Raw genomic sequence first — 13,703 nt, forward strand, 5'->3', positions numbered from 1 at the left:
GAAAGCGCAGGGCGGGCGCACTAGGACCCAGGGGCGCAGGCGGGAGGCCGGGCGGGGCGCCGGGGAGGAGCACGACCGTGCGCTCAGGAGGCGGGGATGCGACGGGCCGGGCGCGCTAGGACCGGGGGCGGGGGAGGAGCGCGGCCTGCGCTCGAGAGGCGGGAGCGCGGGCCGGGCGCGCTAGGACCGGGGGCGCGGCCGGGCCGCGCGCGGGCCCCTGGAGGCTTCCCGGCGTGCCGCGCGCCCGGGCCCGTCCGGCGGCGCGCATGAGGCGGCTGCGGAGGCCGCAGACCTGCTCGGTACGCGGCGGGCGGGCGGCGGGCGTGGTCTGCGGCCCCCCGCGCGTCAGGCTCCGCAGGCGGAGTGCGGCGGGCGCGGGCGCGCGGGCTGCCGCGGGCCGAGCCCGGCCCCGGGGGCGCCTGCGAGGGGCGGGGCGGGCGCGCGGGGCGGGGCGGAGGCGCCCCGGACCCCGCGCTTGCGGGTCGGCCTCGGGCCAGCGCGGCGAGCCCGGCGGGTCCGGGTTGCCCGCGGGCGAGGGCCTGCCCCGCGGCCTGGCGGGCGGGGGCCGGCGCGCGGCGGGTGCCGCCTGGCCGAGCGCTGCCCGCGCTTGCTGAAGGCTCTCCGCCGGCAGGCAGGCGGCGGGGGTAGGGCTCCGGCGAGTGGACCTCGGAAGGGTCGCCGGCCAGTTCAGGCCCCGGGACCCCTGAGGGGACGGCTGCCGGGACTCGGGTGGGCAGCGTGTAGTTGTGGCACACTGCAGGCCGTGCCTGGTGGAGACAGGTTTCGGATGTGGACAGTCACCCCCACACGGACCCACTGTTGCCGACCCGTGTCCCGTGCTGCCCCTGCGCTGGGGGCCCCGTGGAGCCGGTCTCTTCTCCAGCGGGAGACGGAGCGTCGCGAGTGCCTCGGAGGTCTGAGCTCGTGCTGGGAGCTGCTGGGAGCTCAGCTCACCAGGTGGAAGCCCCGGCGGCCCTGGCCGGAGGCCTCTCGCACCCCTCCAGCACCCACCCGTCCTACTCCGCAGCGAGAGCGGGCTGGCGACATCTGACCCAAGTCCCAGCCGGCACGCTGGCCTGGTGCTGGGCCGGGAGCAGGGCTGGAACCTGCCTGCAGCTGCCGGGGTTTAGGGAGGCGGAGGCATTTACCCGCTGGAGTGGCAGCAGGGTCCGCTGCGCCCCACTGAGGGCTTGAGCCTGTCTCAGAAAGGCGGGCAGGAAGGAGCGCGGAGGCCAGGCTTGGCGCCTGCCAGCGGAGCCGTGGCTGATGGCGAGGGAAGCACGGTAGCCTGCTGGACTCATACCCGAGAGTATGGAAGCCAGTCTTGGGAAATGTGGGGTGTTCCCATCAGAGATGCTCAGGGATCACCAGACTTGGGGCCTGGGGCCCTCCTGCCTGACCATTGCTGCACTGGGCAGGCACTGCCCTTGGTGGCTGGCTGCAGGGGCTAGAGTCGGGGGCTCAGGGGTCCTGGTGCTGCATTTGAGTGGCTGCCATCATGGGGCTTAAGGCTTGGCTCCTGACCAGACAGGCTCTCGTCCCCTCGCCCCCATGGGGATAAGGCAAGACCCTCTCCTGCTGCAGTTCTGGGACTCTCCGGAGAAGCTTGGAGCCCCTTCCTCCAGCCCTAGGGGTGAACTGCCCCCTCAGGCTCTGGTGTGCTCTGGGCAAGCTACAGAAGCTGGGTCTGACCAGACTGACCGCAGACTTGAGCCGCCACACCCAGGGAGAGCAGGCAGGCTGAGGCCACGTGTTCCCCTCCCATTCGCTAGTGGTGCCACATCCTCCCGTCCAGCGGGTTTTTTTTTTTTTTTTTTTTTTTTTAAGTTTTTTCCTTCATGCTTTGGCAACCTTGTTCTGCTCATAAATAAGAAGTGTTTTCTTCCACATTTTCAGCTGGTGTCTGCTGAAAAGGGATGGTCATCTCCCCTTTCCCCATTGAGCTGCTCCTCTGGAGCTGAGGGGTGGACACCCAGCAGCTCTGCCTGCTGTCCACCTTGTTTTGTGGAGGGGAACGACCAGCTAGCCACACTGCCCTGGAAGGCAGCTCCCCCAAGCCCTCCTGGTACACCTCCCTGTTTGCATTTCTGTCCTTGCCTTGTCCAGTTGGAGCACCTTAAAGAAGGGAAGGAGGAGGCCAGATGGACCAAGGTCTGTGCGATTTGTCAGAGACCTTGGCTGAGCACAGACCCAGAACCAGCAATGGTCCTTCCCAGATGTGCTGACCCTTATAACACTCAGGGTAGGGCAGTTTCCAGGCTTGGAAGCCCAGGTACAGGGAAATGGACTCTCTTCTATAGTAGCTAGTGGTTCCATGGGACCTGAGGACTAGGTTTTCAGAGGCCAGCTTGGGGTCTGACTGTCTCTCTCAGTCTCAACTGAACTTCCTCCACCCTCGTCCCCAATTGCTTCCTGGCCCTGCCCCCTGCTGCCCCCAGCTCATGCCAGTTCCTCTTCCAGAAGGCCCAGCCGTGCTTAGAATGGCCTTCCTCTTGTTCAGCTCCAGGGCATGTCTGTGTCCCTGGACACCACATCAGGTGTTCAGTTACATCTAGAAAGAACCCTGTCCACCCAAGTGCTGCTCTGAGTTCCTGCCTCTTGCAGGTGAGGAGGAAGTGAGCTCAGAGGTGCCACCCTGGCTCGACAGTCCAGTCAGGTGCAGTGGAGGCTCTGGTCTGTGCTTACCACGGTGGGATAACCACAGCATTGTCAGGGGAAGAGCCAGAGAGAGCACTCGTTCACTCCCTGCTCATTCACCCTTTGTCGTGAAAGCTTTGAGAAGCATGCAACAGTGCAGAGGGCAGGTGTAAGCAGAGGGTCCTGCGTCTGCAGGCTGGAGCCCTCTGTCTGCCAGCACCCCATCGACGGTGCCTTCTGAGCAGCTTCCCTCAGCACACCTCTGATACATGCAGACACCTGGAGAGGAACCATGCTGCCTGCTGCGCTGACAGCAAGTGGAATGTTCTGGTTCCTTAGCATTAAAACACCCAGTGGCCAGATTTCTCCAGCAGAAAGAGCTTATTTTAAACAGCTTTTGCAAGTTGGGGCCCAGATTCAGCTGTGCACTGCCCTCAGCAAACATGTCCAAGTCTTTTCCCCTGGCAGCATGCCGTGGTGTGAGTCTTGCGCCTCTTCCTGTGACTGAGTGCCAGGTGTCCCTGTCATGTCAGTTCTCACATCCTGCAGCACTAAGATGGTTTTGCCTATTTTAATAGCTCTGCCAGGTGGTGGAGCTTCCTTCCACCAGGAAGTGCACTGAAGTCCACTGACCTTACTAAGCAGGTCCAGGAAGAGCCACATGAAGGGACGGGCCATGGCCGGCACTCAGCATGACACTGGTCCCCACCATGGCCTCAGTCACCTCAGGCATGGGTCTGTCTGGTGTTCTGCTTGTCCTCCATGGGTCGTGTGTCCCTTGTCCCTCCATGTGCCTTAGCTTTCCAGGCCCCCACTCCCAGAGCTCCTGTTTCCTTTTGAGGGACACAGTGTGAAACAGATGTGGCACCAGGCTAGGCCTTGTCAGTATTTTTGGGGTGGCAGGGTACTGGGGATTGAACCCAGGGGCATCCTGCATCCTCAGTCTTTTTTTTTTTTTTTTTTTTTTTTTTTTTTTAAGACAGGGCCTCACTAAGTTGCCCATTGCAATCCTCCTGCATCAGCCTCCTAAGCCTCTTGTATTACAGGCGTGTGCACCATATCAGGCCCCTGTCAGCATTCTGAGGCAGCTGCTTCTGCATTATGTTTCTGTTAAGCTAAAGAAACGGTAAACTAAGGACATTAACCCTGTCTTTCTGGCAGCCGTATTGTCACCACCTACACTGCCATTACTAAAAGAGATTCAGGGTTTCTTTGCAGTGGCTTTGCATGGCTACTACATTGCTATGTCCTGCTGTGTCATGAATGGGCCTCAGGAGTTTGGTGCCACCTGACCCAGTCCATTCTTGCTTGCTCGTGGTGCTGGGGCAGGTGGGGGCAGTATCCTGTGTGCCAAGGACTGCCTGCTTGCCGTTTCCATTTTGTTCATGGAGGCTGCTGGCCTCTCCCAACCAGGCCCCACCTGATAGGACCCAAGACCTCAGCAGCCACGGTGTCAAGGCAGGAAGCCTCAGGTCCTACTGCATCACTGGGCAAGAGCACTGAGCCCTGTCCTGGGGCCTCAGTGAGGACCATGTCCTATCTCCTCAGGCATCCATCAGTCAGGAAACCACGTTCCAGCCATGGAGGGGGAGGAGCAGCCACCTCAGGAGGTGAGGGGTAGCCAGGGGCTTTTTGAACAACTCCAGGCTACACAGCATGGTAGGAGGACACCCAGGGACACCGCCCACCCCAGTGTGGCCTCGGAGTCATTCCAGCTGTTTCTTTGCAAAGAACTTGGCATAACCACTGGGGTTTTCTAGAAGTCCAGCAGGAAAACTCTCCAAGGGGAAGTCCGTATGGTAGGGTGGCCTGAGGGGGCCTTGAGTGGCAGAGGTCAGCTGGGACTGCCTGGTCTGGGAGGCCAGAGTCAGGTAACATGGTTGCCCGCTGAACTCTCTTTCCACCCACAGGCTGATGTGGAGCCTGTCTGACATCAGAGCCTCGGGGGTCAGTGCCCAGAGTGCTTTCCGGAGAAACCCAGAAACCTATGTATGTCTTCCCTGGGTCCCAGCACATGCTTGGTGTGGGGCCTTAGGATGGGAGAGGTGGCTGCCTGGCTGCCGCTGGGAACATGCCAGGGCTGCAGGTATCACTGGCCCACCTGGGTGTGGAGGAGTGGCTGCTGAGTGCAACAGGAGCCCTCTTTACTGTGCCCCAGTTCTGCCTGCTGGGAAGCCCCTGTCCTTTCCCCAATCCAGCCCTCACTGAGTTGAGCCGTGACTGGGACACTTGGTCCCCTGCTGTCACTTGTCCTGGGTGGGATGAGGGATAGATGTGGCCAAGCAGCCCACACAGTAGAGGGGCCTCCAAGTGTACAGGTGCCCAAGAGGCTCAGCTCCCACTCTCAGTGGCCTGCAGTGCACCACAGCCCCGCCCAGAGCTGGCCTTGTCCCATTGTGGCCTTTGCTGTTGGTGCAGCCGACATGGATGCCTTCAACCTGCTCCTGGAGATGAAGCTGAAGCGGAGGCGAGAGCAGCCCAACCGCCACGCACTGTGACCAGCTGGTGGCTGAGGATGGGAGCCGGTGTATGTGGTGGGCACTGCCCACTTCAGTGATGATAGCAAACGGGACGTTGTGAAGGTGAGCACCACCTCTGTTCGCCGTCCGCCCTGGTCTGTTCTCCAGGGTCACCCCTGCAGGCCAGAGGCAGGTCTAGGTGGCCTGAAGCCTAAGGACTGCAGTGCAAGTTCTGCCTCCTGGTCCCTAGAATGGGGGCTCTCACTGTGCATTGTGCCTTCCCTCAGCAAGCTGGCCTGCTTCCTGACTTTATTTAGTTGCTTAAAGAAGTGAACTGTCCCCAGCAGCAGAGTTATTGGCACCAGATTTGTGCCATCCCCCACCTCTGGGAGGGAGGGGCTTGGTCTGGGTGTGGGCCCTGCCCTGTGGTGGCCAGCAGGTGTCCAGGGGAGGGGTAACCCGCCTTGCAGACCATCCGGGAGGTGCAGCCTGACGTGGTGGTGGTGGAGCTCTGCCAGTACCGTGTGTCCATGCTGAAGATGGACGAGGGACGCTGCTGCGTGAGGCCCGGGAGGTCAGCCGGGAGAAGCTGCAGCAAGGCTGTGAGAGGCAGGTGCGCAGGCAGGTGGGGTGCAGGGCTGCCCTCTGCCCTGCAGAGATGCTGGGGCTCGTGGACAGGGTCCCAGGTGTATCGCGTCCCGGCTTCTGGTCAGCGCCCACCTGCTCTGACCCTCCCCTTCAGGCTGTAGGAGAGGAGGGAGGACCAGGTAGATGATGATCTAACCCTAAGGCAAGAGCTAGTTGGGCCAAAGACCCTAGTGTGTTGAGCTGGGGTCAGGGTCTCACAATGTCTGGCACTGCCTGTCCCCCACCTTGTGGCCGCTTCTCATTCACGTGTGTATCAATGGGGGGCAGCCCAGCCACACCCAGCAGCAGTCAGTGTGCACTCTGAGGATGTCCCCAGACAGCTCAGCCTGCTTGTTCACCCGGTGGTCCCCCACCTGAGGGGGTCGTTGGCAGACCTTCATAGGCCAATCTTAAGAGGTGGGTTCCATGTCCAGCAGGGATCATCAGCACCCATCCCCACCCCCATGAGGGTCAGGACCCGCTCGGAGGCACAGTCGTGCCTCAGCTGCAGCCAAGGCACAGCACACGGGCACAGGTGAGGGGCCTACAGGAGAGAGGGTCTGGGAGGACCCCAGCACCAGCTGCCCCTCGTTCCGCCAGGGAGCCGACGGCACAAGCCTCCCCCGCTGTGATGTGACAACACAGGCGTGTGCTGACATGGGGAGGATCACTGTGCCCGGCTCCAGAGTCAGGGGGCTCAGCCATGTGCACACAGCTGACCATGGCCTCCAGCCTCTGTGGAGGTCTGCCTGGTCTGGATTCCTCCTGGACCACCAATGTGGCCTGAGCCCCAGGTGAACAAGGACACTCCTTTCAGCAGAATGTCCCAGGACGTCAGAGCCTTCCAGGGGTCAAGGGCAGACCCTGCTGGGAATGTGGAGTGTGTGGACATCTACCAGCAGCTCGTGGGGAGAATCCGCTCAGGGCAGTGGGCGTAGGGCCCTGCCAGGTGGGGTGATGGGGTATCTCCTCATCCCTGCCTCGAAGCCCAGCTGACCCAGCAAGACCCAGAGGCAGCCTGTACTGAGGTCTGTGTGAACATATCTGTGTCGGCCTTGGCAGACAGGTGTGGCAAGCAGTGAGGCAGCCTCTTTAAGGCCCTGGTCACCAATTTTTGTCCAGGATCAGCCTGTGTCTCACATATGTGGTCAGGCCATCTGAGCTGGCCCCTTTCCAGCACCCTTGACTGCCCTATAAAGAAAGAGCTCTTTTCTGAAAGAAAATGTGTTTGAAAGGTGGCTGTTGAGGCCTGGATGCCCCTCCTGTGGTCCCTGCCTGGGACCCTCCTTGCATGCCAGGGCAGCCTGCCCCTGGGTGTGGAAGGAGCCAGAAGGTGCTGGACACTGCACACCTCCTTCCCTCTGTGCTCCGGCTGACACAAGGCCTCTCCCTGCAGAACGGGCTCATGTCTGGGCTTATGCAGATGCTACTGTTGAAGGTGTCTGCCCACATCACGGAGCAGCTGGGCATGGCCCCTGGCGAGAGTTCAGGGAGGCCTTCAAGGAGGTGGGTTCTGGGGATGGCCTGGAAGAGATCGGGGAGCAGCCCTGGGTCCTGTTGAGTCCTGACGCTCAGCCTCTGCTCCAGGCGAGTAAGGTGCCTTTCTGCAAGTTTCCACCTGGGTGACCGGCCCATCCAGTCACCTTCAAGAGGGCCATCGCTGCACTGTCCTTCTGGGCAGAAAGTCAAGCTGCTGGGGCCTGTGCTCCTATCAGACCCAATCAGGAGGGCAGCTCACCTGGCCCCCATGCATGTGCCCAGCAGCTCCCCGCTGCCTCTTCCGGCTGAGCTCCTCCCACACCACCACCCCCCGCCACCCTCCTCCACCATAAGCCCCAAATAAGGGTGCGGTGGTCCCTGCCCTGGGTCAGCAGCACCAGCCTCCGCTGGCCCATCTCTGCGGGGCTGGCAGCATGCCCTCTGCCCCCAGCAAGGACGATGTGGAGCGCTGCAAGCAGAAGGACCTGCTGGAGCAGATGATGGCCGAGATGATTGGGGAGTTCCCTGACCTGCACCGCACCATCGTCGCGGAGCGCGACGTCTACCTGACCCACCGCGCTGCGGCAGGCCGCCCGGCGCCTCGAGCTGCCACGCGCCTCTGAAGGTGGCGGGAGGGCAGGGCGGGGGCTCCCTGGGACACCGTGTTCCGCACCGACCGCTGCTGACCTCCGCCCTCCCCCACAGCTGAGCCTAGGAAATGCGTCCCCTCTGTTGTGGTGGGCGTTGTGGGCATGGGCCACGTGCCGGGCATCGAGAAGAACTGGAGCACCGAACTCAACATCCAGGAGATCATGACGTGAGTGCCCGGGCCCCCGCCCCTCGAGCCCCCAGCGGACGCTGGACCCTGGGCCTGCCAATGCACAGTGGTGCCCACACGTGGGGGGCTGGGGCTGGGGGGCGTGTGCCCCAGCCTGGCCCAGCCCTCCCTCCCTCCCTCCCCCAGCGTCCCCCCGCCGTCCATCTCAGGCAGAGTGTCCGGCTGGCCTTGAAGGCCGCCTTCTTCGGCCTGCTGGGCTACGGCCTGTACTGGATGGGCCGCCGCACCGTGAGCCTGGTCCTGTCGCTGCCCGCTACGCGTACTGCCTCCAGAGGGCGTCGGAGCCCGGCCAAGCCAGTAGGAGGACACACAGAGGGAGCCCCGCGCTGCGGCCGGGGGCTCCCGAGAGCCCGCACCACCTGGGAATCTTCTCGGGTGCAGGTGCATTAAAGCCACCCCCCATGGGGGTCCAGGCCAAGCCTCGCTGCCCTCCCCAGCCCCAACCCACCAAATAAAAGATGATTGAATTGTCTGCGCTCGGGCCTCCCAGCAGCCCCCTCCACACTGCAGGGCCTGTCCACGGGCTTCAGCACTGAGGCCAGCTCCGAGGGCCAGGAGAGGAGGGGCGGGTGCACGCCAGCCGCCCGCCTGGGCTGGGCCTGGTGAGCTGCTGACTACCTACCTCACTGTGCCTTGCGCTCCAGCTAGCAGGAGCGTCTGGTCCCAAGTGCGTCTGGCGGTATGTTTAGGGCCGGCCAGTTTGGCGACAACCGCAGGCCCCACACAGCTCTTTACTGGCATCTCTGTGGGAGCTTTGCTGACCTGGATGTGCCCACAGCACCCCTGGCTGCATCTCTGCCTACAGAGATTCTGTGTTTGGGCTTTTTTAAATGTCTAAGAATTTTTTTACTCAGGAAATTTTAACTTCAAAGAAAAAACAAACTGGAGTAAATGTCAGGAAGTACAAGCCTTAAATCCAGTTGTGACAAGAGGGAGTCTTTCTTTGTGTCTCTGTTCTGAGTGGGCGTGTGTACATGGGGTCAGCTGAGGCGCCTGCCCAGCCCTCCAGGGGCTGTACCAGCAGGCTTGCACAGGCCTCAGGCTGAGCCTGCTGTCCTGGCCCACTCTCCTTGTGGCCAGGAGGAGCTTGAACCTGTTGTCTGTGCGTCCAGTGGGGATTCCAAGGCCACCTTGACCCTTGTGACAGCAAGTGTCCTGGCGAGCCACCTTTCAGCCTGTGCCATGCAGCGCTCCTGGTCAGCTGTGGCCAGCATCTGTATGACCCGTCAGGGCCCAGGGTCACTTTTAATTGTCCTGTGTTGACTGTCAGTCCGAATCAGGTGAAACCACCCAGGCTGAGCTGGACAGGGTCTAGCTGTGTCCTTCCTGTCTCATTTGTGGATTTGTTCCCTTAGAAACTGAAATAAATTCTAATTTTGGAAGCTCCTGCTTTGTGAAGTGTGTGGAAGTGGGACTCAGGTGATGCGAGGGAGGTCCTGGCCTCCCTGTGCCCACCCCCTGGAGCTGCAGGATGCTGAGGGGCACTGCCTGGAGCCTGGGGAATGTGCCACCCACCTTAACAAAGAGACTCAGTGTAGGCCCTGCCCAGGGAGGTGGACTGGGCCCCAGCCAAGAGAACCTGCTCAGGCCACACCTGAGGGGAGGAGGCAGGGCCAGCCCTGTGGTCTAAACAAAAGACCCAGTGGGGACCAATAGCCTGGACCTACTCAAAAAGAGACCCACAGTGAATTGGTGGGGACAGAGGAGGCTGGTGCAGAGGGCTTGGCTGGTGGGTACTGGGTGGGCTTTTCCCTGATCTCTGGGAAGCCTAACTGAATGCCCTGTGCTGTGGTCTTGCTGTCCTCTCTGGCCTTTGTCAGTTCCAGCAAGTGGGCCTCACTAGCCTGGAGGTGGGCTGGGGGCTTCAGGGCTAAGCCTTCTCCATGGGCCCAGGTGGTGGTGCTGAAACCCCAAGGTCTGGCTGGGTCTGGCCTGTGTGCACCTACCCAGCCCAGGCGGCCTCTGACCCACACCCACACTCAGGGCCTAGCAAGACTTCTTCCTGGCTCCTGCCCAGGAATGCTGGGGGCAGGTCAGGATACCTGCACAACAGACTGCTTGAGGCTCATGCAGGAGGGTCTGGTGCCAAGGTACTCCCAGACCACTGCCAGGCCAGGGCAAGGCAGACCCCCACGGCAGCAGGGCCATGTTGGATGTCAGACGTTGAGGACTTCAGGGCTACAGCCCTAGCCATCTGCTGCAGATCAGAGAGGCAGCTGTGGCCTCCAGTGGGAATGGTGGCTGCCTGGCTGCAGGACAGGGTGAAGACACTGCTGCTGGGCCAGCTCAGTCCGTCCTCCTGGGAGAAGCTTCTCTCTGATCTGGTTGGGTGACCCTAGGGCCTGCGTGGCAGGTACACCATGTGCACCTTCCAGGTGAGCAGCCATCCACACGCTACAGCCTGGGTGGGAACCTGCCAGGTACTTGGAGCCTAAGTCTCTCAATAGTGAGATGCTATGCAGGTGGGTGGGAAGGGGCAGGGAAGGTGGGTTCTGCCTTGCCACCTCCCTGAAGGCACAGGTGTTCACCCGGAGAGGCTGGGCAAATCACAGGCCTACTCTTAAGGGTGTGAACAACTCCATCTTGGCCTCTTGAGTCCTGGGCGGTAGAGACTTTGGTTGCAACCTCAGAGCACAGTGAGCAGCTGGGCCTTGCATACTGTGGATCTTCGCCCTTTGTTTGGAAGTTCAGATTTCTATTACAACATGTGTTATGCTACATTAATAAACAGAAAACATGGAGTAGGTGTTTTTCAAATGAACACCTGTAATCCTAGCAACTTAGGCCGAGGCAGGATTGCAAGTTCCAGGCCAGCATCAACAAACTTTGTGAGACCCCATCTCAAAATAAAAATAAAAAGGGCTGGGGATGCGCTCAGTGATGAACTACCCTGGGTCCATCTTCAGTACCTAAATAAATAAATACTTAGGGGAACGTGGCTGTCAGAGAGGGGCAGGCTGCATGGGTCCTCCAAGCTCCTGCCTACCCCGCCCATGTCCCTGCCAGGTTCCCGCACAATGCACGAGGGTGTGTCCTAGACGGGATGAAGTATCGAGACTGGGGCAGGAAGAGGTGCCTGGACGCTGAGAGGCCCTGGCAGGAGTACAAACAGGGCTTCAGAGGACCTGGAGGGTAGGAGGATTGTGCTGGTCACGGGCAAGAGCCTGGGCCTTATCTTAGGCACTTGCAAGTTGGATCCAAGGCAGGGCAGGGATGGGAGGGGAAGGGTGGAGTGGGCCCTCTAGATTAGGTCAAGCAGAAACAGGGACGTGTGGTTGGGGAGCTGCAGACCTGAACCTGGGTGCCTGACCTCCAGCTGGGTCCTGCAGTCCAAGTTGGCTGTGGGCCTGTAGGACATGGACAACCTTAAACCTGGGCCCAGCCCACTACGACAGCTTCCATGCTGGCAAGGAGGACCAGCTCTCCAGGTTAACCTTGGCCAGTACTCAGGGAACATGGTGAGTACCGAGGACAGCTGGGACTCTCCAGGCCACCTCCTCTGTTCCCAGCGAGCTCTGCTTTGCTGAGAAGCTCATACAGGCTGGGAGCGAGAGTTCTGGTCCCCGGCCCGGAGGTCCCGGCCTTCCCAGTACCTCTGCCCCGCCTCCACTCTGGGAAGGGCTGTTCCTCCCTGAGGACTTGCACTGGGGGTCTCATATAGTGAGGCAGCCCTGGGCATCGTGGGTCTGGGGAGCCATGGGGACACAGGGAGAGGGGCTGCTGAGCCCACTGCCCACACCATCCAGAGGATGTGGTTCCAGGGCTCAGGCCAGACTCACAGCCAGGAGGCAGCACTTTCAGGATACCAGATCCATACCATGATGCCCGCCCACTCTGCCAGAATAAAAGTGACAACTTTGCCAGCTGCAGCCAAGATCAGCCAGGCAGAGTCTGGTGGCAAAGCAAATGAGGTCAGGCAGGCCTCAACAGGCCACGGCCAGGGCCTGCCCAGGCTGCCTCCAGCCTGTGATGGCAAGTGGGCAGTGATGGAGTGGGCCCTGCACACTCACACTGTCCTGTCTGTGAGGTCCTGGAGCCACACTGGGCCTGGGAAGGTGGACATTAAGTTCCAGCCCCTCTTGGCCTTGTCTTCTGCGCTGGCATGGTGTGAGGGGTGGCCAGCTTCTACCCTGCCCAGCCCCTGGACCCTGCATTGCCTGCAGGCACTCAGGAGGGCTTCTTGAAGAGGGCCAGGCCGTTCAATGGTGTGGCCAGAGGCAAAGCCACCAAGGATGGGAGGGCCACTGCTCTTCTGTGCTGACTTGTTGGGACCCTTAGCACCCACAAGGTGTCCCCTCAGGCCAGTAGGTCACACTGCCTAATATTCATGGACCCTCCATAGTCCAGTCCCACCAGTGTGGATCAGACAGGGCGTCAGACTGGGGCTTCAGCAGGATGGTTCAGGAGTGTCCAGGGCCTGGGAAAAGGGAGGGGTGACATCAAGTATGGCCCCGTCTCCTAGGGAAGTGATGAAGAAGAATGCTGGAAACAGGGCAGTGGCCCCACTGGCAGGCCTGGTGGGAAAATCCCAGATAGGACCTGCCAGAGTCCTCAAAGGGCAGGGCTACTGTCCAGGACTGGAGAGGACTCCCATTCAGCACAAAGCACCTGCTTTGTCCCCTCATCCACATCACTCTACACCCCATGAAGAAGGCAGCAGAGTAACCGTGGTTGCACAACTCCGCAGGAACAAGCTGGGGTCACGTGGGGTCACAGAAGCCCATGCTGTGGCCCCAAGAGAAGCTCCAGTTCCTGAGGTATAGAATGGGGTGGGGGACAGAACTGGAACCAAGAGTGGCTGAAGCCAGGAGGGAGCAGGTACCTTGTCCAGTGTCCCTGAACCCAGGTCGGGTAGATTAGAAAGAGGGGCACCACAAGCTGGCCTGAACCTCCTGTCACCCTGTAGCACCTACCCAAACTCCTCGCCTGGGCAGCTGTGACCTGCAGAGTCAGTGGCGGTTTCTCGGGGGCCCCCATCACCAGGATGCCTACCCTCTCAGACTGCAAGCGACCGGGACACAGGAGAGCGGGAGAGAAGGGTGAGGCGAGGTGCGATGAGGAAGCACTGCGGGAAGGGCCCTGCGCACGTGTATGCCAACTAGGCTCCCAGCCGGCCCTGCACCAGCAAGGCCTCTGGCCCCGCCTCTGACCACGCTCTGCTTTGGCCTCGCTCTCGCTGGCCCAGAATTGTTCCTGTGCGGAGTTAGAGGTGGCCGGCCCCCACCTGGGGCCCAAGGACACTGCCAGGTGTGGCCTCAATGTCCAGCCACTCCTGCCGCTGGGGCCCTGAAAACCGGTCTCTGTCTCTTCCCGCTGGCGCCCGGTGAGCCCCGCAGCCGGCGTGAGCTCGGGGCTGACCTTGGCTTCGCCTCGACTTGGGGCGCCCCTGTGGTCTTGGGGACGTCACTCAGCATGTCAGCCCACTTGGAGCAGTCTGGTCTGTCATGTGTCACCCTGTCGCAACTTCTAGGACCTACTGGTCGGGTTGTCAGCGCAACCAGCCGCAGCCACTGCAGACCAGCACGCAGCCCCTGCAGGCTACGGTCCACCGCGCCTTGCAGCCCGGGTGGAGAAGAGACGGACGAGGCAGCCAATCAGCGCCAACGCGGACACGGCCCCAGCGAATGGGCGTCACGCGGGGAAGGGCTTCCGGTCGGGGCAGC

At 61.3% G+C, this 13,703-nt stretch overlaps 1 protein-coding gene across 1 annotated transcript; it reads left to right on the forward strand.

Moving 5' to 3' along the window:
- The first annotated feature begins 452 nt into the window (after window positions 1-452).
- Trabd (TraB domain containing) lies at window positions 453-9,422 on the forward strand. The gene is given in 18 exon segments (XM_053743387.1): window positions 453-914; window positions 4,186-4,247; window positions 4,548-4,562; window positions 4,673-4,853; window positions 5,056-5,119; window positions 5,121-5,161; window positions 5,164-5,219; window positions 5,567-5,642; window positions 5,645-5,709; window positions 7,120-7,201; window positions 7,204-7,229; window positions 7,311-7,425; window positions 7,557-7,777; window positions 7,779-7,827; window positions 7,908-8,019; window positions 8,167-8,195; window positions 8,198-8,296; window positions 8,299-9,422. Coding segments are annotated over 18 exon segments (1,617 nt in total). The 5' UTR covers window positions 453-787; the 3' UTR covers window positions 8,496-9,422.
- Window positions 9,423-13,703: the final 4,281 nt, after the last annotated feature.

Source organism: Sciurus carolinensis, chromosome 4, assembly GCF_902686445.1.
Source record: "Sciurus carolinensis chromosome 4, mSciCar1.2, whole genome shotgun sequence".
Taxonomy (NCBI): Eukaryota; Metazoa; Chordata; class Mammalia; order Rodentia; family Sciuridae; genus Sciurus; species Sciurus carolinensis.